At 37.8% G+C, this 22453-nt stretch overlaps 1 protein-coding gene across 7 annotated transcripts in view; it reads left to right on the top strand.

The window, feature by feature from the left end:
• The window catches only part of CASK (calcium/calmodulin dependent serine protein kinase), a 188376-nt gene extending 172445 nt beyond the window's left edge, over window positions 1–15931 (top strand). For all 7 annotated transcript variants that reach the window (XM_058838045.1, XM_058838055.1, XM_058838064.1 and 4 more), the window contains 6 exons: window positions 160–275; window positions 5046–5126; window positions 5217–5297; window positions 6730–6932; window positions 8700–8783; window positions 14454–15931. In XM_058838045.1, the coding sequence (XP_058694028.1) occupies window positions 160–275; window positions 5046–5126; window positions 5217–5297; window positions 6730–6932; window positions 8700–8783; window positions 14454–14630 (742 nt within the window). In that variant the 3' untranslated portion in view covers window positions 14631–15931. The remainder of the gene's footprint in view (window positions 1–159; window positions 276–5045; window positions 5127–5216; window positions 5298–6729; window positions 6933–8699; window positions 8784–14453) is intronic.
• The last annotated feature ends 6522 nt before the right edge of the window (window positions 15932–22453 follow it).

Raw genomic sequence — 22453 nt, forward strand, 5'->3', positions numbered from 1 at the left:
GTATATGTGTTTTTTGAAGTCATTTAAAAAAAAAAAGTTTTTAAAAGTTTTACTGCTCTCTAGCTCTATAAAAAAGTCTTGCTTCTCTAATTCATTCTGTGCAGCTTTTTAAAGATCCTTGACTACAACAGAAAATGTTTTTTCTCTTCCTTATGTCAGGCGTGTTGCTTGTATTGCCATGGAGAAGACCAAACAGGAGCAACAGGCCAGCTGTACTTGGTTTGGAAAGAAAAAAAAGCAGTACAAAGACAAATATTTGGCAAAGCACAATGCAGGTATGAACAAAAAATGCAGATATCTGTCACAGGTTACATTTTTTGAAGTTTAAGCCTTGCCATTAATTGTTCAGCTGGCACTATTATAACCTAATGAGTTACTTAGGAAAACATAAATAAAATTCTAATTTTGCCAGCATTACTCTGCTTGTTCTTTGCTATGTAAGCAGAGAGCTTAGTCAGTGAGAGGCAGGCTGCCACAAAATCAATGCACCATAGTATATCCTGATAGAGGCTTAGATTGTTTGGGGGTTTATGTTTAAAGCAGCATTAGAAACAAACAGGATATGATTTTTGTAACCTATATAACTCTGTACTCTACAGAAGACTGTTCAGTAGCATCCTTGTTAATAATATGTATTTATAGTTACAGATTACATATGTGAAAACATCATGAAAGAGCATTTTTATTGAAGTGATGCAGCTGGAAGTGGAATAAGAGCCATTGTATAGTCAGTGTGTTATTTACAGTTACCAAATAGAACCAGCTGTGGAGGTTTATTCTCCTTGCAGTGATTTCTGCCTGAGTCCTGAGTTTGGGGTTTCTGTTTAGACTGCTGAAAAAATGGTTTTAGAAAATTTAGAAGTGTAGAGTAAGAGATCCTTCTCAAGCAAAATTCATCAGTTTTAGTAGTAAAGAAGACAGACTCCATCATTTATGAGCTGAATTTGCTTTTCTTCTTTTAATATAAAATACTTAATGTGCTGAAACTGCTTTTCAACACTTTTCTGTTGCTTCTGCATTGGTAGCACATTCTGTGTTGCTTATGTTGTTGTGGTCTCCTGAGAGACTTGCAGAGATTTTTATTAGAATCAGAAAAGATACCTGTCCAAGCATTGTAATGGAAGTATTTTATATTACATTAATTTCTGGGTTTTTTTTTTTCAGTTGCATTCTTGAGCACACCAATTAAACAATATAAATCCATATTTTCATGTATTTCTCTTTACTTGCACAGTGTGTGCAGTATCAGAGCTCATAATGTGTCACTATTAATGAGTATGTGTTTTCTTAAAAGTAATTTGAAAGTGAATTCTAAGAAAGTCAAAGGACAGTAATTGTTGTTTACACTCTTTAAATTCATTGATGCATTTAAGGTGTTCACAGGTGAATATATAACTATTTGTTACCCTGAAAGCTCTCACAAGCAGAGATTGAAAGCTTTAAGTAGGTTCCTTCCTTTTGCTGGTGTAACACCCTGCTTGTTCCAATGTTCCCCCTTCACTGGAGTAGTTTCAACAATTATAACATTTTAACAATTACAACAAAAGCTGTTGAGAGTAAAATGGATTTTATGAGCCAAAGTCTTTCACAATACTGATATCAACTGCTCCCAGCACACATTCCCACAGCCTTGCTCCTCCCTTCTGTTGTGGCCCTGCTGTGAACTGGATCAAGAACAACCCAAAAAAGACACAGATTTTTCTTTCTTTAGGGCAGATGCATTTCTTGATGCAGCTCTCAGTGCAAATCCAGAACCAAAAATGTCTGTGTGAGTAAGCAGGGCCAGGTACAAGGGAGTGAGCTAAAGGAAGGATAGCCAAGGGAAGGAGAAGGAGCAGGAGCAGGCAGTACTGTAGGAGCAGAACTAGCTCAAAGATTTTCTATCAGTTAAATTCCTGAAAGGAATCTAGACTTTGCACTCTTGACAGAGGGGGACATTTTGGAGTAGGTTGATGGCACTTTGATTCACACAGTTCACCTGCCTTCACCAGCAGTGTTATATCTTTATTTGCTTTATATCAGAGCAGGTATTTGCCAAAAATTAGAAATACAAACATTAAGAAATATTATTATGACCATAAAAGAAACTGTTCCCTTCAGAATACAACTTCCCCTTTCCCCTTAGTCAAAAAGTTAATGCAAGCACAGATTGAAATACAGATTTCTTGTAGAAATGTTATTGATCTTAGTGTCCCTGAGGTACTGAAGGTGATGCCAGTAATATTCCAGGGAGTGACACCAAATAGAGCATATTCCATTTGTGAATATTACTAATTGCTTTGGTGCTCATGTGAGTTCAGGTTTAACTGAGGTGGCACTGAGTTCACATTCTCTGAAGTGCCCTGTCACATCCAGGATTGTTAGTCAGAAATATGACAAAACTGGCCCTTGCAGCATTTCAGTGTTTCTGTTTCAGAATAAAAACCAGATCTTTTCTCCCACTGGTTCCAAAACAAGTGTAATCATTCTCAAAATGTTGCTCTTGCAGGAAAGTAGAATTTTTTTCTCTTATATCTTAATATAAAATTAAATAAATTGATCAGTAGTGTGTAATCTATTTGGACTTGTGTGTTATTTTTCTCTTAGGGGTGAGACTGGAGTGCTGAGAAATGACCCAGTAAAATAATTCACAGTCAGCTCAGATTTGTGTGGCCAGCTAATGATTTGAGAGCTGATGTGGTATATTTGGATATTACTGGAAGTAGAAATGAGATTATTCTGCAAATCAGACGTAGTTTATGAAGTAAACAGGAGATGATTTCAGTTACTTTTTAGAATTAGAAGCAAATACATTCTCCTTTACAATATAAATGTAATCCTGTTGTTCTTTCCTCCATGCTTCATATCAGAGTATTAGGCAATTTCATGATCATGTTTTATCAGTATAAAGTCAGTTTTAAACCAAATCCCACAGAAAAAAATGAAATATCTTTTCCATTATTAGATTCACTGACATTTTTATAAATGCTCTAGAGATATGCTGCAGTGATATCCAGATCTATTTTTTATTTATTTTGCTGAAAAGTTATTGCAGGGCTTCAGAAAATAACAGAACATACCAGAACTATGCTTCATATTATGCATAATGTAGAAAATTGCCAAGCTTTTATAAAATATGTTTATCATTTCTTAATGTGATTTATTTGCCTTGTGTTTAGACTATTGCATGGTAAAGTTTATTTTGTGCATATACTTTTTATTTTACTAATATATTACAAGCCATATCTCAATGACCCCTGTACATTTTTCATGCTGTCTTACTCCCAATGGCCTCTGTGCATGTAAGTAACCTGTCAAGTGACAATGCCTCTTTATTTGCTTCTTACTGTTTCCTTTCAAGAACTCCTTTTCTTTTATTAGCTAGTAACACAGAAGCATTGAAGTTCGGTCTTTAAGTGTGCCCTGTACTCCTCCTATCTTTGTATATTAAGAAATTAATCGTTTTTCTTTTGCATTTGAGAACCCCACAATCATTAGTTAAATCCATGTAGACTGAGACACATCACCATGCTACTACTTTGTGATGAAGGCATTAATATGTGTCATTTCTGATGTTTGTTCCTGTTGTTTGTATCTAACATAACGTGGTTTTGTTCAAGAAGAAAATAAAGGATTGATTTTTTTTTTTTAATTATTATTTTTCAATGGAGAAAGAAACTTGCAGGCTTCAGTGGTTAGCATGGTAAAGCTGCTTAGTGTGTTGTAGATCCTTATTACAAAATGAATTATTAATTTGTTTAAATACTGTGAAGTTGCAAAAAGTACAAGAGTAAGAATTGCATTGTGGAATGGAAGAAAAATAGCAGTAATTTCTTGCTTGTAGTATTTGGGGAAAGGTTGAAAGAGATTCTTCTTTAGGATGAAATTCAAAATGCTTCAAATGGACTTGGAAGTTTTCATATCTGAATCTTTTCAAGGCCTTAAAGAGTTGAGTGTCAATTGGCTGATTTGCAATTTCAACAAATTGAAGCCATTGGACTTTCTCATATAAAAAGACTGCCATCAAATTGAAAAACTGAGAGATACCCACACTCATCCTAAAAGATGGATTGGATATAGCTGAGGTGGATAAACAATCTTAAGACTTGGAAACTCACAAAGATTCCATAGTTTGGATGGAGTCTCTCCTCCCTCCTTTTCATAGCGTGCAAAAATACAGAACTGAAAACTCTTGTTCGTTATTCTGCTCCGCAATTGCTGGTTGCTCTAATCTTTACAAATATAAATAACTGCCTCCTGGCTGCTTCTTTCATTAGAATTCAGCAGGAGTTACCAGAGATGATGTGTTACTGGGCACAGGAGCTGTTATTAATGAACAAAACTTGATTTGTCAATCATTATATTCCCTGGCAATTGGCAACAGATTGATAGGCATGATGGAATTCATCCAATTTCAACTGCAGTTGAAATGATATCTGTAATAATACTTTTACAATTTTTCCCTAAATATGGTGGAGGTTCTTTTCTGTAATGCCATCACTTTTCATTAGAATTCTTCATTCTGTCACGAGTTTTAAAAGCATGTCAGTTTAATTACCACATGTGTTTAAAGAGAACTCTAATTACAAGTAAATGGTGTGGTTTGAAAGAATAAATACCACAAAGTATTAACACTGTGCATTTCTCATAGATATTGTTAAAACATTATTATGAAAGTATCTCTATCTTCAGTGTAAATAGATGTTCTCATACTGTATTCATGTTGGTCACTGTGTACAGATTTTTCTTTAGTATTGCTATTTCTTAGGAATGCAAATGTGAATGGCATGCTGTTATAGCTGATTTTTGTGGTCTGCTGAACACTGCATGAAAGGACATGCAAACTTTGCTGAGCATCTCAGTAGCTTTGTTACTGCTCTTAACAGTTTTTTAAATGAACACTCTTGTTAAAATTGCATAAGGAATGAATGGTTTTATTTTCCATAACATGTTACTTTGTATTAGAAACCTAAAACTAGATAAAATTATAATTTGTAGCAGAATTAATTGCTACCCTTCAAGTGCCATTTTTTTCTTATCCTTTGGGATTTTCTTTTGTGTTTTAGTGTTTGATCAATTAGATCTCGTCACATATGAAGAAGTAGTAAAGCTGCCAGCATTCAAAAGGAAAACACTAGTCCTACTAGGTAATTTTCAGTTTTTCTGAACATAGCATCATAGTTTTGAAGCCTTTCTGGTGGAATATTTCTAAATGCTTTTTTTGTGTTGTGGATCAGGTGCACACGGTGTCGGAAGAAGACACATAAAAAACACACTCATCACAAAACATCCGGACAGATTTGCTTACCCCATTCCTCGTAAGTAGCAGGGTTCCATGTGCTGCAGAATTGTTTGTGTCCTCCTTGAAAACACCCCCCTTGTTCTACTGCCTGTGTTCAGCTCAGCTGAGACAAATCCTGCCTTAAAAGTGGGAGCTGTGTAGGACTGGGTGTGTTTCTTTTGCTTTTTCAAAGGACAGGGTGGAAAGTAACACCACTTTTACATCAAATGTTCCTTATTATTCACAAAACTTCCCGTTAGACATACTTCTCTCTACCCCAAATGTTTGTTAATTTAGAATGAAGGATAAAAGATTTCTCATTTTTAACTGTGTATAAATCCCATGAGAAGAAGTATGAGCTGCATTTAGAGGAAACCTTTAGTGTTTTAATTACTTCACACAGCCAACTCTTAAGGACTGGTATTGCACTAAAATAACTTCAGGTTTTCATAGATGACGCTAAGTAAAAGAAAACACAGTTAATTTCACTACTTACCAGTGGTCGGTAATGAAGAGCACAGAGGTGTTTTCCCTTCATGACAACAATCTCTGTCAATACCCTGCAGGAACTGCAGATCCCATTACATGATTTCTTGGAGATGCATCCTTTTTCCTCAAGCTAAGCACACCAAAACAAGCACATCCAGCCCCTACCTGTCCACTCTATCTCAGAAATGCCATACATGGCTCAGCAGTGACACTCATTTAATTTTCTTCACAGAAACCACCTATTTTATCTGCAGGTGCTTTTAAAATGGACTCACCTTTGCCATGATGAGCATGCCTTAGGTCGCCTGCATTAGGGTCCTGCTCTGTGGACTGGTTTTGTAAGACTAAAAAGAGGCACTTTCTGCATTCCTTTACAAAGCCATGGTGTAGTAGGTGGCTTTTGAGATGGGCCTTAAATTGGGTGAGGAGTCTGGGAGAATGTTTTATGAAGAAATTACCTGCATTCTGAAAACCTGAGCAAAAAGATCAGGTCACACGCAATGGCAGTTAATTCTAAAGATTAGTAGGCCATACTTCTCTTATCATATAAGTTTGTAGAAGCCATATTCCAAAAGTATGTTATTCCTAAGTAGCTTCCACCTCTCTTGACCACAGGTAATGCGGTTTTTAAACTGCCTTCTCGACTTATCCTTTTCACACTCATAAAAGCCTCATAGTTGTTTGTTTTTTTTTAAAGGAAAATGCAAAAATGTTTTTAGGACAGAAGAGGATTTAGGAGAAATATGAGTATCTTAAGTTCAGTAGACCCTAGGGACTCTACTCCTGCTTTTCCCAACACATATCCCTCAAACTCCTGCTTTTCCCTGTGCCTGTCATTCTGACTGCCTCATACTTCCTTGCTCTATATGTGATTTGACACAGGTCATCATTCAGTGAATAAGTATTGATAAACAAACAGAAAAAAGAAGCCATATATATCCTTAATATTGCTTCTGTACTAAAATATTCTGTATTTTCAGACACAACCAGACCTCCAAAGAAAGATGAAGAAAATGGCAAAAATTACTACTTTGTATCACATGACCAAATGATGCAGGATATATCAAACAATGAATATCTGGAATATGGCAGCCATGAGGATGCAATGTATGGGACAAAACTGGAAACAATACGAAAGATCCATGAGCAGGGACTAATTGCAATACTTGATGTAGAACCTCAGGTAACTAATTAGAAGTGTATAAAAATGGGACTCATCACAAATCCTTCAACATTATTTCATTTAGATGTTTTTATTGATTGCAGACTAGGTAAGTGCTGCATAAAGTGATGGGAAACAAAAGTCCTTGAACCAGCAGGATATCAATCTGTAGAATTCTGGTAATCATACAGTTACAAGAACACAGAGGAGAAAGAAAAATCAAGCTCTCAAGAAACACTAGTAGTTTATTTATTCATTGTAGAAAATCTGTGGAAAATTCTGATACATTTCCTTTGAAACATCTGTGTAGTCATTACTTTCAATTCACAGGGATGTGTTTATATGTTTTGTTAAGTGAAACAACATGAATATAGACAATTGTGATGTTTATATTATTCTAGCAGATGGAAGGAAATGGGAGGAAAGACAAAATTGTGACTTGGTGTTATCTACTTAAATTTGCTGATTTGTTTCTTCTTTGTGAATGGATTCAGGAAGTTCAAATTTTTCTAAGAATTTCACAACAGAAATGAGATACCTGACTAAATTTTTTGAGACAGAGTATGATAGTGTGGTGGTCTGAAAAATAAACCCCCACATTTAACAGCATTCAGGGGAAGCAGCATTTATTGTTAGTTCAAATGTTAACATTTGAACATTTATTGTTAACAGCAAACTCTCCTGATAAACTTTATCAATATGCATTATTCAAGAGCTGTACAGTTCTCAGAAGTGTTTTTAATCTTTATTAGAATGTATTTACATTTGGTAACAGCTGCCTTTGCCACATTTCCTCCAGCTGATGTCCACTTTCCTAACCAGCTTCCTCATTCATCCATCTCGGCTCATTGAGGCCAACCTCTTTGTCTTACACCACTTGCCTGTTTTCCCTCAGGCACTCTTAGTTTTCACTTACGGGGTTTGTCTCTTTTTGGAGCAGGTTGGCAGAGGTGATTCCTCTTGGTGGCTTTCAGGCAGCAGAGATGAAAACCTTTTAGTTCAGGGAAAGGGTGAATGGTGGGGGTTTTGTTTTGTTGTTTTATTTAGAAAGAAAAAGCTTTGGAGAAGACAGGAAATCAAAATAGCAAAACCAGAGTGAGGTTTACTAGTCTGGCTTTATCTTGTCCATCCTTTTGAGTTCAGCTGCAATGTTTAACCCACTGTCCTGCACTTCATCAAGCCTGGATTTGGACAGAGTTTCACATATGGCAGCTCTTTGTCACTCAGCTCGTTAAGGCAACTCTTTAATGAGAACTCTTCTTTTTTTGCACAGATTTGGTTCAGGAGATTGGAGCTGTATTTAGTGATAAACACTTCAAACTTCTCACATCAGATTTTCATATTTTTTATATAATTTTATAATAATAAAATTTATATTTAATCAATATTCTGAAACACAGTTGGCTCTTTTCCCTATTTATGGCATGACAGAATTTTTTTTACATGGCATTTCATCAACCAGTTTAAATGTAAGCAGAATTCCACACTCTTTAAGACTGTATGGGGAGAGGTACTCTGAAAATGCTAAAGCCTTTACTGTCTCATAAACTCACTTTAATTGAGGATAAATACATGTTTTGACCACCAAAAATGTAAAATAATAAAAAAAGTTATGTGTCTGTATTACTAAGGTCTTAACTCCTTAACTTAATGTTTTATTGTTAAAATTGTTAAAAACAAGTCCAGCATTGTAGATCATAAATGTGTGTCTTTTGCTTGTGTGACTAAACTTACTTCACATTGATTGTTGGAGGTTTCCTCTAAAGTATCTGATTTATTTTCCTCTAGGCATTGAAGGTCCTGAGAACTGCAGAGTTTGCTCCTTTTGTTGTTTTTATTGCTGCACCTACGATTACCCCAGGCATTAATGAGGTATGGCACGTTGCAATGTGATGTCTTGGCAGAGACAGAATTAAGGATGAGATTTAAATGTGCAGACCAGACTCTTTAATTGTTTCCTTGTCTGTAAATGAAGAGGCAGAAAAATAATTGAACAACAGCTTTATTAAGTTGATTTATTGTTTATGAACTGATGATTCAAAACGTGGGCTTCAAGAGGAAGGATCGATGTGCTGTATTCTAAAAGTACATATTCTTTTATTTCATTCCCTGCTCCAGCTCAAAGATCCATTTCCAGATCATTGGCACAAATTACTCAATTGTGAGTTGCAATGCCAGCACTGATCCCACCTTTAGCATTTTCCCTGCACAGCACATATGCATCAGAAATAGAAATATTCATTTTGACAGCTGCCCTCTAAGAATTGGAAGCTTTGACCCAAGGGGTAATTGCTTGTGGAACAATGCTGAGTATTCATGGAGGTCCACTCATACATTTCCTGCTTAGTTTTTATAGGATATCTGCTCTGCAGATTGCTGCTGATTACAAGGATACCAAGCAATTCTGGATTTAGCTGACACAAAGGCAAACTCCATTTTCACAAGCGCTTAATTTGCTCAGTCTTCCTTAAACCATGATATTAAAGTATTTAATTGTTGGATTTGATCATGAATCTGTTCCAAATATCCTAGATGTCTCCTTGATCATCAAAAGACAGAGTCAGAAGCCGTGTCACTACAGCAGGTTTCTACAGAAATGTAATTACAATATCATAAGCATGAAGCTATGACATCACTGCAGAGACTTGCAGGAAAAGAAGGAGCAAGACAAACATATTTAAATGCAAATACCCTGAATGATTATTCAAATCAAAAGTGGAAATTGAAGAATTTTGGCCTCAAGCTGAAATTTTACTGACAACTGAGACATTCTGCTAGTTCACTATGACACTTTAGTGAGCTACTTTAGCTCTAAATTGGAATTTTGTCAATTTTTAAGCACCAGTGCTAGAACAAGCAGTGAAAGAAGGATAGGAAGGGGAAGAAGGCTCTGTTCACTTTCACAGCATTAAGTTATGTCATTTCACTGTGTCTTGGGGACCCACACCCTAATGGTACAACCCAAGAGTAAAAACAAAGCTCTCTCAGAGCACAGCACAATTTGCCATGTTAGTGAAGTGATACTTGATGTAACTGCTGGTGTGATGCTGTGGATCTGTACAGTCTTGATAAAATACTAGAATTTTGTCATCTACTCAAATTTTCCTTTGTGTAAACAAATAGCATTGCATCAGGTACCCTGTAAAATTACATCATTGCTTGGGCTTGTTGCCTTCATACCTGTCTCAGCTCCCAGATAGCCTTTCCTTGGCCTCACTCACCAGTGGTACTTAAATTTTAATCTTCCAGCTGTAGGGTATAATACAGAGGTATTTGAGACAGTTCATATGAGGGAGAAAATGTTTTTCCTCAAGAAGAATAGAAATGTGCCTTTTATAGTAGTGGTGGGGAAGTACTTTATGGCAAAGAATTAATAGAAGTAAAGTATTGTCTTCTAAATATTTGCATTCATGTTGTAAAACCTGTCTTTATTTTAAACTCCTGTGACAAAAGTCTCTGTGCCTGCAGGGTTTCACTCAGGCACATGGATTGCTGAGCCAAGGCCACACTTACAAAACATGTTAATTTATTAATCAATTAAAGTTAAGGAAAGGGAGGGGCAGGCAATGGGAATAGCAACAGACCTTACCCAAACACAGGATCCTGTTTTCCAAGGTTTTCTGGGCAGATAAGCAGTGTGTCTGTGTGGTAGCAGCCTGCAGGGCAGCAAACAAGGGTGAGGAGTGCGTGTTTCCTATTTCCCATTCATGCTTCCTTTTTGAAAGGTTCATTTGCATAATGAGTGTTCCTTTCTGTTGGCCCTCTTGGCCTGCCTCATTTTATTTTACTTGTACTTTTTGAGAGCACTTCTGTAAATGACTGTCCTTTTTTCCCTCCCCATGTTTTTCTTAAATTTCATCTTTGCTTTTCTTTTCATTTTCCTGCATTCGTACTAATTGTACATAGCTGCCAAAATGGTGCAGAAAACTGCCTGTAAGTACCAGCTAGGGGCTCACAAGGTAGTCCTGGTTATTGCAGTAGTTCTAGAATGTAGATATGCTTGTTCCCATTCAACATTACTTTTGCCATTAGAGTCAAAATTTAATGTAATAATGACTTTTGATATCTGCACTAAAATTACCTGCTGGTGAAAAAAGATGCTATGGAGTAAAATTTCTGCTCTTACAGATGTATATCTGAACTTTGTGGTAAAATCAGTGCAGAGGCCTGATCCTAAGAGTGTCTCTCTAGAGACACTTTAGCCTGTCAAAGACACCACAAAATGTCACAATAATTGAGGCCCACACAGGCAGGAGACAAAATCCTGTCCTTACCAGTGAATGTAGCAATGCACTGTGAGCAGTCCTGCAAAGCACAAGAGCAGTGTAAATCATACAGGGAATCTCCCAGAGTGCACCCACCTGTCTAATCACAGAGGAAGCTTAAATCAGATGGTCATTGTGCTAAAACAGAGAGAGGAGAGAGTGTATCAGAAAACCTTGGGGTAGTTCCTCTTTCCTCCAGCTGTTCCTACCTTCATTGCCCAGACAGCAGCAAAGAGGAGATCACAGGCTCCATTTGTTTGATGTAAACCTTATTGAGACAAATTCTTCAGACTTTTAGCTGTGCTTCCTCCCTTCCTACAGCCAAAGAATAAAAGGAATTTTTCTTAGGAAGTGTGGAGCTCACCAGCTGTTTAAATTGCAAATTTCTTTCTGTTGAAGCAGAACTGGCAAAGGCCTGATGGTGTTTACACATTGTCCACAGCCTCAGAAGGGAATATTAGTAATTTGTTGGGCTGGGCTTTGATTGCCACTAGTGGCAGCTGTTTGTCCTATGTTCTTTCAGGCAAAAAAAAGCCCAGCCCTCAGAGAGTGAAGATGCCCCTGGTGGCTTTTATATCCATGGGGGTATTTCATGGATAAAGCCATGTTTCACTCCTCTCAGCTGCGTGGAAAAGGAGAGATTGAATTAGGAAGAAAAAGTCTGATCCAATAATGGAGACACTGCAACTAGGCCCACATAAAATTCCTATTTCACAAGAGCTGAGGGAAGAAGAAAAGGCAGATGTGCTCACAAATGTTAACTTATCAAGTTGTGGCCATTCATTTGTCTGTCTGCAGCTTGCTGAACATTTTGATAAATATCTTATTTCTTGACAGTATTGAGAGCACAACTGCTGAAGAATTTCCTTCTTGGAACATAATCTAGGATGTTTAGTATGCAAAATTTATTTAAGGCATTTTAGTGAAATTGAGAGGAACTTAATACAGCAAAACTTTGATTGCAGCTAGTTTCCAAGATGAGTTTTGGTATTTAAGTCTTGCAGACTCAGAGAAAACAGCCAGTGTACATGTACAAATAGATACTCTATCACAAACACAGGTGAAATTTGGTCCCCAAATGAAACAAAAATGAAGAACTTTAATCTCTTTTCCTTTTGATGAGCTTAGAAAAGTTTGAGCATATTTGAAACTTGTTGCAGTGGCCTATCCCAAAGTTATTACTGCCCATAAAAGCATATAAAAGAAGTAATGATTTATATTTCCAAAAGGATGGGAAATCTAAATATTCCAAAATACAGACCACTTTGATCCTAATAAAGTTGGATCTAGGAAAAGCTAAGTCAGAAAAACAGTGAAGTTTAATGAATTTTTGAAACACTCAGTTTTGTGGAATCTGTGTGTGCAACATAACTTTACCAGTTGGATTTTTTTAAGATGAGATGGCTGTAAGATTTTCAGATTTTCATTATCAGTCACAGTAAGATAGAAGCTCTAGTGAGAAAAGTCCATATCTGTAGGTAAAAGTAACATAGATGGGAAATCTGAATAATAATTCAAAATCTGCATAAGGACTTAACAGTTCTATGGCTTCCAGGGGCTTTTCAGGTACTGTTAGCCCTTTGTCATGAGATCAAAACTCTTTTCAAGGTGCAATATGATTTGGACAAGACAGACTATAAATACAAAATTAATCTTAGCTGGATACATTTAAAGCACTGAAAATACTCTGCATGACAAGTTATTTACCTTCCTTTGTTATGTTAATTTAAGCAGGAAGGGCTCAATGCTCAGCTGAAACAAATGGAGTCTCTTTTGGAATCTATGAGAAGCTGGAAGTTTACCTAACTAGAGTTTTGGCTTAAAGACACTGGGCCATATGAAATATTCCATAAAAGTATTTCATACTAGTATTGATCCACATGGTTCTGTTTGTTAATAGCATAAATTAAATTTGCACACTGGAATTTTCTACAGAAGTTCCAGGAGTTGCTGGTGGTACAAAATGGCCCATGCAGGGAGCATCCCTTGTACAGAAATTCATGTGAGGAGAATTTGCCTGACTTGGAATGAAATTTGTGATAATTTTCAAGTGAAGACAGCCACACCACACAGCCCCCTCCCCATTTGAGGCTGCAGCTTCAGGAGAGAAGCAGAACTGTAACTTTGGCAGAGAACTTCTCCAGAAGTGGCTGGTTTCGTTGCTGCAGGGAAGGAGAAATGTCTCAGAGCAGGTTGTTTCCTTGAGGGGACCTGAAAGCTGCTGTTCCACAGCTGCTTGTCACTCTAATTACAAATACTTGGGAATCCGAAACAGAAAAAAATAAAGGTGGAGGTCATCTTAACAGCCAGATAAAAATCTGTTTCCAGAATAATTTCTAGTGAAAAAGCTGTGGGCACTGTGTCTGTACTTCTGCAGCCTAAAACTGTTTAGAAAAGCGTTTCTCAGCTGATTGATGGAGTAGAGTGAGCCTATGGATACTGCAGAGCAGCAGGAGTCATTTTGCACCATATCCACCCCAAACCTGTGGGACAGGAAGGACTTGATTGCTTTCCTGTGGCTGTTTTAAGGTTCCTGAAAACACCAAATGATGGGTTTGTTGGTTTTTTTGATTCAGAAGGAAATTTGCAGGAAGAGAATTCAAACTTAGAATTGCTGCAGAGCCCAGGGAAGAAGCCTTTTGCATCCAGCTCCCTCAGGCAGGCAGACCTCGCTTACAAAGGTCTGATTTCCAGGCTGCCTGGTTCGTCTCCAGCATCTCCTGGAGGAGAGGGGTTGGAAATGCCCTGCTCTGAGATGGAAACCACAGAGTGACGTGGAGTGAGAGCTTCCTTATCAGTAAATTGTCGTTAAAGGAAGCAGACCCAGGAGATTGGTGTAGAACAGAAAACATTACCAAAACTGGGAACAGCTGATACCTGACAGACAGCCTCTCCCCTTCCTCCTGTTTCTCATGTTCTCACTGGGTCATAGGCCCAATAAATAGCTCTTACTTGTGCACCTTGTCTGATTTATTCACATGTGGTCTCCATTGCTGCTTTTCCAAGCTTCCATCCTCTACCTTGCTTTTTTAACTCTAGAGCTGTGCCTTGTCTCCAAGAATGTCAATAACCAAGTGCTGTTTGAGTGTCAGCTTCCAGGGGGAAACTGTGCCCTTTCTCCTGTGTGATTCCCATAGCTGTAGGTGGGAGAGCTAAAGCACCTCGACTCCCTGAGGCCTTTTTGCCCATTTCCTTCTCAGTTGAGAAGCTGTTGTGGAAGAGCACGAAACAATCCAACTTTTCTTTTCTCCCATTTTCTCTCCGGGCCGCCAAACAGGATGAATCCCTTCAGCGCCTGCAGAAGGAGTCCGAAATCTTACAGAGAACATATGCACACTACTTTGACCTAACAATTATCAACAATGAGATTGATGAAACCATCAGGCACCTGGAGGAAGCCATCGAGCTCGTGTGTACAGCCTCCCAGTGGGTCCCGGTCTCCTGGGTCTACTAGGCCGGGAATGAGAGAATTGAGGAGAAAAACAAAAATCTGTCATTACTGGGAACCACCTCATACATGGAAAACCTCTTCGTTATTGACCTTGTGTCAACAGGTCTTGGCCCCTAGAGACTACCTAGATGTAGTGTGACCTAAAATATAATTATTGTCATGTCCAAATAGATAGGAGGAGGGGGAAAAAGATTAAACACTAATTTAAAGAGACAGTATCTTTTTTTTAATCATTTCTCCTAAACGTTAATAAAATGTATCTTTAAATATATGTACTACTCAGTCCTTTGGAATGTTATATTTTTGGAAATCATAGCTTTTTATTTCAAGGGCCCCTAAAAACTGCACAAAATAGATGCTGCTTTCTATAATCTATTTTAATAGTAATAATAATATGATTCTGTTACCTTAACTTGGGGGTGGAACACTACATTCTTTTTAGAGTCTGATTTTATGGATTGGAATACTTTGCTTTCCTTTATTTATTTGAAGTAATTAGTCTAGTGGTTACAAAACAAATTCATAAATTTTAAAGGCCTTTCTTTTCCGCGCTTTTGGGGTTTTTTTTTTTTCCTCTCCTAGGATAGTATTTTTAAGTACTTTTGTGTAACATCCAGATAAATGTGATACTGTCTCTTTGAAGAACTCTGTAAAAGTTTTAGAAATTTGAAATTGGGTCTTGACTCTTAATGCATGTGGACAGTCGCAAGCGTTCATGCCGTTGGTGTATCTGTGTTGATAAAACCTGTAATCTACAGCAAAGTACATTCCGTTCATGGGAACACGTACCCAAGGGAATAAAGCAAAATATTATTCTGACTAAGTTGTAAACCTATGCACATCCCTTGCATTTTGGGCAACTTTATAAAAAAAAAAAAAAAAAAAAAAGAAAAACTGATTTTTATTAATAATAATCATGTAGTGAAATGTGTTTGTAATTTTGTCTCAATTTAATTTGTTGTAAGGTGGGAGGGGGCAATTACTGGTTTCACCATTTCAGATCTGTGTTGTCTGAGAGTATTAACGTTTTAATTAAGTTGAAGCAAAGAAATGCTGATTTTTAATATGTATGTAATTGTTTAAAGATGCACACATTTTAAAAGAAAATACCGTGCAATGAAGAAACCAGTTTAGACATTACGATAAACTGACTATTCCAAAAGACTCATCTACAACAGCCCTGTAAATTCATTTAAAAATGGTAATTGACTCTACAGTCTGACCAATTTTTTTTATTTTAAATATACTTCCTTTTATGTGTTCAACAATTAAATGCTTTTGGGTCCTTCATTTCATCACAGGGAGTTTCAAGAGCAAATCAGTGACTCGTGCAGTGAGGAAGTGAATTAAAGTCTGTAAGGGAAGCCTTTGTAGGGGCAGAGCCTGCAGTCTGTCCCAGGGGCTCTGCACAGGGTCAGCACAGGCTTCCTTCCACAAAGTTGGAATTAGGGCAGAGCCAATTAAAAAAGTGTAACCATGGATTGACCTGGCACTTCATTTCCCTTCTTCATGCTCTCGCTGGCCCACACGATTTGCATTTTCTCTGAAAATGGTTAAAGGCAGCTGGCATTGCCGCCTCTTTTTGGGTGTCAGAAATACACTGTTCCTTAAAATGTCTTCTCCTCAAAGTTTGGTTGACTGTGCTGTTGCATAGTATGAATTTTAGTGTTTATATTGAAAAGATAGAGTGATACAGGATTTTTCCTCAAAGTGGAACTTTCAGCTGGAATTGGTCTGTGGGCTGTTCCAGTTGTTTGGGACCATTGCACGTGCAATCAGAAAAGGCTTCTCAAGGTTGTACCTTTCTCACAGAGGTAATTCTGTTGATAATTTTCTCCTGCCAACTCCTTCTACAAGTTGTGTGGTCAAATCTGTTTACAATTCTTGTAAAACCCACAGCTGAAATCTCAGTCTGGCTGTGCCTTCTCCCATCCAGCCAGGGCAGGCAAAGGTGTTTATTCCCTGCAGCATTCACAGCCCGGCTTGCAGCCCACGGAAGGGAAGTTCATCCGTCACTTTACCCCACCTGCTGAATGCCCTTAATGCCACAGCTGGAATCACAGTTCTGTGGCTGCATCCCAAAACAAGAGCTGTGCCCGAGTCCCTTGGGTTTGTAGTTTTGTGGCAAGTAATGGATGGAGTCAGCGTGGGCCTCACATGCACAAGAGGGAAACAAGAGGGAGCTGTCAGAGTAGTTGTAGGTGCTCATCTGGGTTTAGCCCCAGAAGAAGGGGATGGTGCAAACTGTGAATTATTTAGTGAGTAAGAGGTAATTTTTCAAGTGGTTGTGTCGTTTAGTCCTGGGTGAACTGTAGCTGGTGTCCTGTAGGCAGCTGTTGCAGTGGTGAGTCCACACTGGCCGAGCTCGTGGAAGTGACAGGTTCATTCACTCTCAGAACTACCTCTTTTCCCAGCAAAGCACAAAGATGGGAAGATGAAAATCTAGCAGTGGAGTGTTTCTGATGTTAGAAATACAAACTTCTCTGGTGAGCATTGGTGTCTGACTTCAGTGACACGTTTTTCATCTCAAATGTTTATCGCATTAAACAGGTAAAGTAATTTTGATAATTCAAGTATAGTCCATCATAAATGTTTTAACTACATACTTTTGACTCTGTTAATGTGAATTTCTTGGAGTTTCTGTGTATCCAGCTCATAAGGAAAGAAATCTCACAAGGCCCATGAGGGTGCTTCTGCCTTATGTAGATGACAATAAGTAGTGATTTGATGTAAGTAATACCTTTCCTTCTCTTAAGTGGAATTACCATTCAGTTAATGCTACACAGTAGAAAGATGGACCTGGAGAGCTTTGTTTCTTTTATTCTCACTGTATAACCTTTTATCAAGAGACAAAAACTGTAAAGCACATAGTTAGCATCCTGTCTTTCCTCCTCTTTACCACAGTCTGTTTTCTGTGTATGAACCTTCAGTTGCAAAAGATTAAATTGGAAACCCCTCCTAGGCTTTAAGTTCAACAGATCCACAGCACACAGTGAGCTCCATGAGCAGATTTCAACACAGTTCCAGACAGAGCAAGCCTGGGACTTCTCAGTCTGTCCAGTCCTCCCACCCTGCTCAAACCCTTCTGAAGTGTCTCTGTTGTTTGTGTGGTACATAGAGGGCAAAAGGCTGCAGAAATTGAGCTGGAAGCTTCACCTGCATAGGGAAGGCTCATGCAGGTGCAAAGCTGATGTTACAATTTTTTTATTTTTTTTCAATCTCCAAGTGGAGCAAGGTCCTCCTGGTACTGTAAATATCACTGCATAATTTAGAGTACGCCTCATGGACTTCTCTAAATTTATGCTGAATGTGACCTCAGAAGCAGCCCTGGGATTGGGAAGAAACAAATGTTTCTGTTTGCCCCTTTTATACTTTATTTTTGTACAGGGGCTCATAGATTTGTAAAGAAAACTTGATCTTATCAGTATGCTGCCTCTCAGTCTGACTGATGCCTGTGATTTCAAGGTGTTAAGTTGGTCCAATAAATGTTCATTAACCTCTGCTTCCATTTACCTAATAAAAGTACACTAGGTTACTCAATGTCTCAGAGTGGTAAGATTATTGCATGGAAATGGTAGCCTAGTTTAGACTCCTGGCCTGTCCAGATGGACACTCTTAATCTCATCACTAAAACTGAAATCTTCCATGTGTTTCAGCAGTGGTTTTCTTTTCATATGATTTGGTCAAGAACAATGCTGTGCCACTCACTTCTAAAAGAAAACATCACTACCTACCTCAGTTACTCAGTTGATTTTGAAAAGACAACATAGAAGATGAGGTGTTGTAACCTGAGCAACATTGGGTTGGTGTGTATTCTCCAAAAATGGGTACTAGAGCCACTAGGAGAAGTTAATGCACAGACTAACCAGTATTTGTTCCATTTTTATTCTTTTCTATAAGGAAATTATTTCAGAGTGCTGTTATTTAAAGAAATACTTGGAAATGCTGCAAGAGCTTCCAGGGGTGCTTTGCAAATCTGCGTTGAAATCCTAGATGCAAACAGTTCTGGCCTCATTCTCTTCCACTGCAGATAATATTCTACAGCTTTAATGAAGGTTGTTAGAACTCAATTTCAGGCTTTAAAATACTTGGTACAAAAGGAATTTTGAAAACTACAGAAATAAATTCCCTGACTATAGTAAAGAGTTATCTGTTTTTATAAGCTAAATTGACAGAGGATGAGCTAAAGCAGGCACTATAAAAATTCTTTTTTTTACGTAAAACATATTCATTTTCTTAATAAACCTGTCCCTCAGACTAATTTCTTCTCTATCTTTAATAAGCCCAGAGATAGTCATAACTCTTACCAAGGAAACTGCTGCACATTATGTCAAATGCTCACATAAATCAAAATACCTGCACAACAGGAAGCACATCATTGACCAACAGAACAGAAGTAATCCTGAATAATTGTGCCTTGTGTGCACACCATGGGGATGAGTGCACAAGCTTAGGGTAGAGGTTACTACTTTTTCTAATGCTACACATAAAAATACAAAGCCACTTCCAACATCTAAATATTTACAGTGTTTTGGGTTTGGTGGTTTTTGCTTGCTGATACAGTAAGTGCACCTATATAATTTTTACTTTCTTCTCCTTAAGTGATTTTTAGCAGTCTCCTGCTCTAATCCTGTGAAAGCTGGACTGAAGCAAGTACAAAACACTTCTTGACTCCTTACAATTTAGCCTCAGAGTTAAGCCTCTTTCCCAGACCTGTACATGAATAAATAATTAATTCTTACCTCAGAAATACATTTCTCATTTAACATTTTGGGCAAAAAGTTGATGGTTTCTCATGTAATCTTAAACCTTTCTAAGCAAAAATAGTGGGAGGGGGAGTATTCATGCATTTCCATGCATCCTACTGGATCTCTTAGCAACTGCCATGGCACAATCAAGAACATTTAGTCTGGCCACATCTCTGTGTTCTTATTAAAATGTAGTTTGAGCCTGCATTTGTGGAAAATAACTAGTAGCTGTATGCTTGAAAGAACTTGTGTTGATTATTAGCAAAGTAATACTTGCAAATGTTCCCTTGGCAGCAGCCATGGCTTTTTTTAGTGTCTCCATAATGGAAACACCCATGAGGAAGGGCGGAATTTGCTCATTTTTAAGTGTAGCCGATCTCAGAGCTGGAACCTGAATCTGTTTCTCCATTGTTGGCCATCCAGATGAAGCCTTCAGAATTCTTCCCAAAATGTAAATAGATGCAAAATAGCAGAATTACCTCATACTTGGGTCTGTCTGTGTGAAACTGCATGGGGGAGCGGGTGGCATCACTTACAAACTTGATTTTAAGGTGCATTTTCCTACCAGTCAGAAAATGTCGTTTATCCCTCAGTATTCCTGGGTATCCTTCATTTAAAAAGTCTCTGAAGGTTCACATCCATCTTAAGCAAAGGAAACCGTCTGTGATCCATGGCACACACTACAGTGGTCTGGAATTCCAGCTTCCAGCATGGAAAATATGTTTCTGCCCTCTAAAGCAAAGCTCTGAAAGGGCTGAAACCCAAGCAGAGCAAGATCTTACAATGACATCTCATGACCAGCCTTCATAACTTCATCAAGGGCTGCTTTAGCATGTGAACTTGGCAAAATGATGTGGTGAGGCTCTTTGGCTGGAGCTGCCATGGGTACAGGTGGACACTAGGAAAGAAACAGAGCAGGCAAAGAAAGGCAGAAGAGAAAGGAGGACACAAAGGGCACTGAGCTGAGAAGGTGGCACTCTGAAAACCAAAGTGGAATTTACTAAAAAGGAAGGGGACAGAAACAATTCTGAAACTTTTATTTACTATCCAAGTACAATTTCCTTCATTTATCACAAAATTCCTGCTGATAAAACAATCATCCAGCATGGTGTCCAGAAAGTACTTGGTTCTGAATGGGTGTTGCAGGCTGCAGACACAGTGAAAGATGGAATGGTGTTTTCCTCCTCCCAGCAGAGGACATGATGAGGCACCCAGAGGAAAAGGGCAGCTTGCTTTCACCCTTCAGTAGGACATGGAGGGGCAAAAAGGTCTTGTGATCCCTGTGGCTGTTCCCTCAGTGATCTGAAGGCTGATCCCAGACCCCCATGGGTCACATTAAGAGGTGCCTTCGTGCAATGATCACTTGGTTTTGCAGAGCAGTATGAATGACAACCTTACAAAAAGTTGGTTAGATTTTGTGGGGTTTTGGATCACGTTCTGTGGGTTTTGTTGAGGAGTGAAGTATAACAAATATTATTGCCCTCTTTCAGCAAGCCACAAGCCAGCTAATTAAAACCTAAGCTTCTTCCTCAATAATTAGTGTCATTCCTTGTTTCAATGACATATTTCAGTATCAATTGTAGTTTTCTGATAGTAGAAGTTTTATTGACAATGTTAGCTACACTTCATGGAATTCTTCCCAATCACACAGTTTGTTTCAAAGGTCTTACTCTAACCACTAATATATTAGAGAAATCAGGGCTGCAATTTAAAACCTTTCATTTCATATAACAAATTTTGGAGTTATTGCAATGAATTTAAATAACCCTATATGTTAACAAAATAAAAAATGGATGGGTCTATCAGGTTTCTATTCACATCAGGATCTTAATCTCCACTAGCCTTCAACAGAAGCAGGAAATTGCCTTAAGGAAAAGAAAAAACTTAGATTAAAGAAAAGCATACATATGGAAATAAATTATGCAGAAAGTTGAACTAATTGAATATTAAAATACCTCTTTTAGTTTAATTATAAAGCCTTTTTAAGGCTTTTTTAAGGAAAAAGTTAATTTACTTATTTTTATTTAGATTAATTCTTTTTAATTATTTTACTGCAGATAACTAAGCCTGTTATCAACTAGCTGATTTTGCCCTTTTTCTTTTTTCCCTTTTTCAGATTTTCTTAGGATATTGGGTCTACCAGACTTAGTTTTTAATTCATGCATTTGGTCATTCCAATAAAAGAGTATTTTGAGACCCATAGCAGAGGGCAAGCATTCATATGTGATGGAGTCAATTTCCCAGAGAATTTGTGCAGGCTCTGTGCCTGGAGGTTTTAAGAGACTCACATGGATAAAGTCCTGAGCAATCCAGCCTGATGTCAGAGCTGACCCTACTTTAAACCTGAGAGCTCCAAAGAACTCTTCCAATAGAATTATCCTATTAAAAAAGTCTGAAAAAATCAGAACTATTACTCCACTCATCCATCTTCAGTTTATGTGAATTTTTGTGCCAACAAAACCCCATAAATACAAAAAAAAAGATCTTTAGTTGTGGTCAAAGAGCACTTCAGTATTCTAATAACTGTCAAGGTAATCCAGTTTCTGGAATGGTAAATTCCAGGTAATGGAATTTGTCTCCATACTTGTTTCTATTTCATATATACAGGCAACTTTAATTACTCATTTAGATTATATCATTATGCTACCATAAGTCAAATAGAGACTTGTTCAGAAGCTATTAAAATTTCACCCCAAAATTAAAAATTATGTACACTGCACTATACTTCTTATACCAAAACTGACTAACTACAGTAAAAAATAAGAAATCCAAAACCAATCCACAAACACAGTAAAGCTCAGCAAGAAAGGTCTGCAAGGGGGGGAAAGGCAAGAAGTTTGCCTTTGCTTTGACAGAAGTAAACAGAAACTACTCTCATGTGTGACTTAAGAGGTCATTCAGAATTGCTCAAAGCAGTGAAGGACTGTGAACAAAGAATACATGACATTATTCTTCTCTCTAGAGTGTGATGGAACGTGATGCTCTTGAGTTCAGAGCAAGGGGATGAAATTGCAGGAGCACTCATCTCTTAACTAACGTAACCGTGGAGTGAGAGATGTTGTGTTATTTCATTAATAA

The sequence above is a fragment of the Poecile atricapillus genome, chromosome 1 (genome assembly GCF_030490865.1).
Source record: "Poecile atricapillus isolate bPoeAtr1 chromosome 1, bPoeAtr1.hap1, whole genome shotgun sequence".
Lineage (NCBI taxonomy): Eukaryota > Metazoa > Chordata > Aves > Passeriformes > Paridae > Poecile > Poecile atricapillus.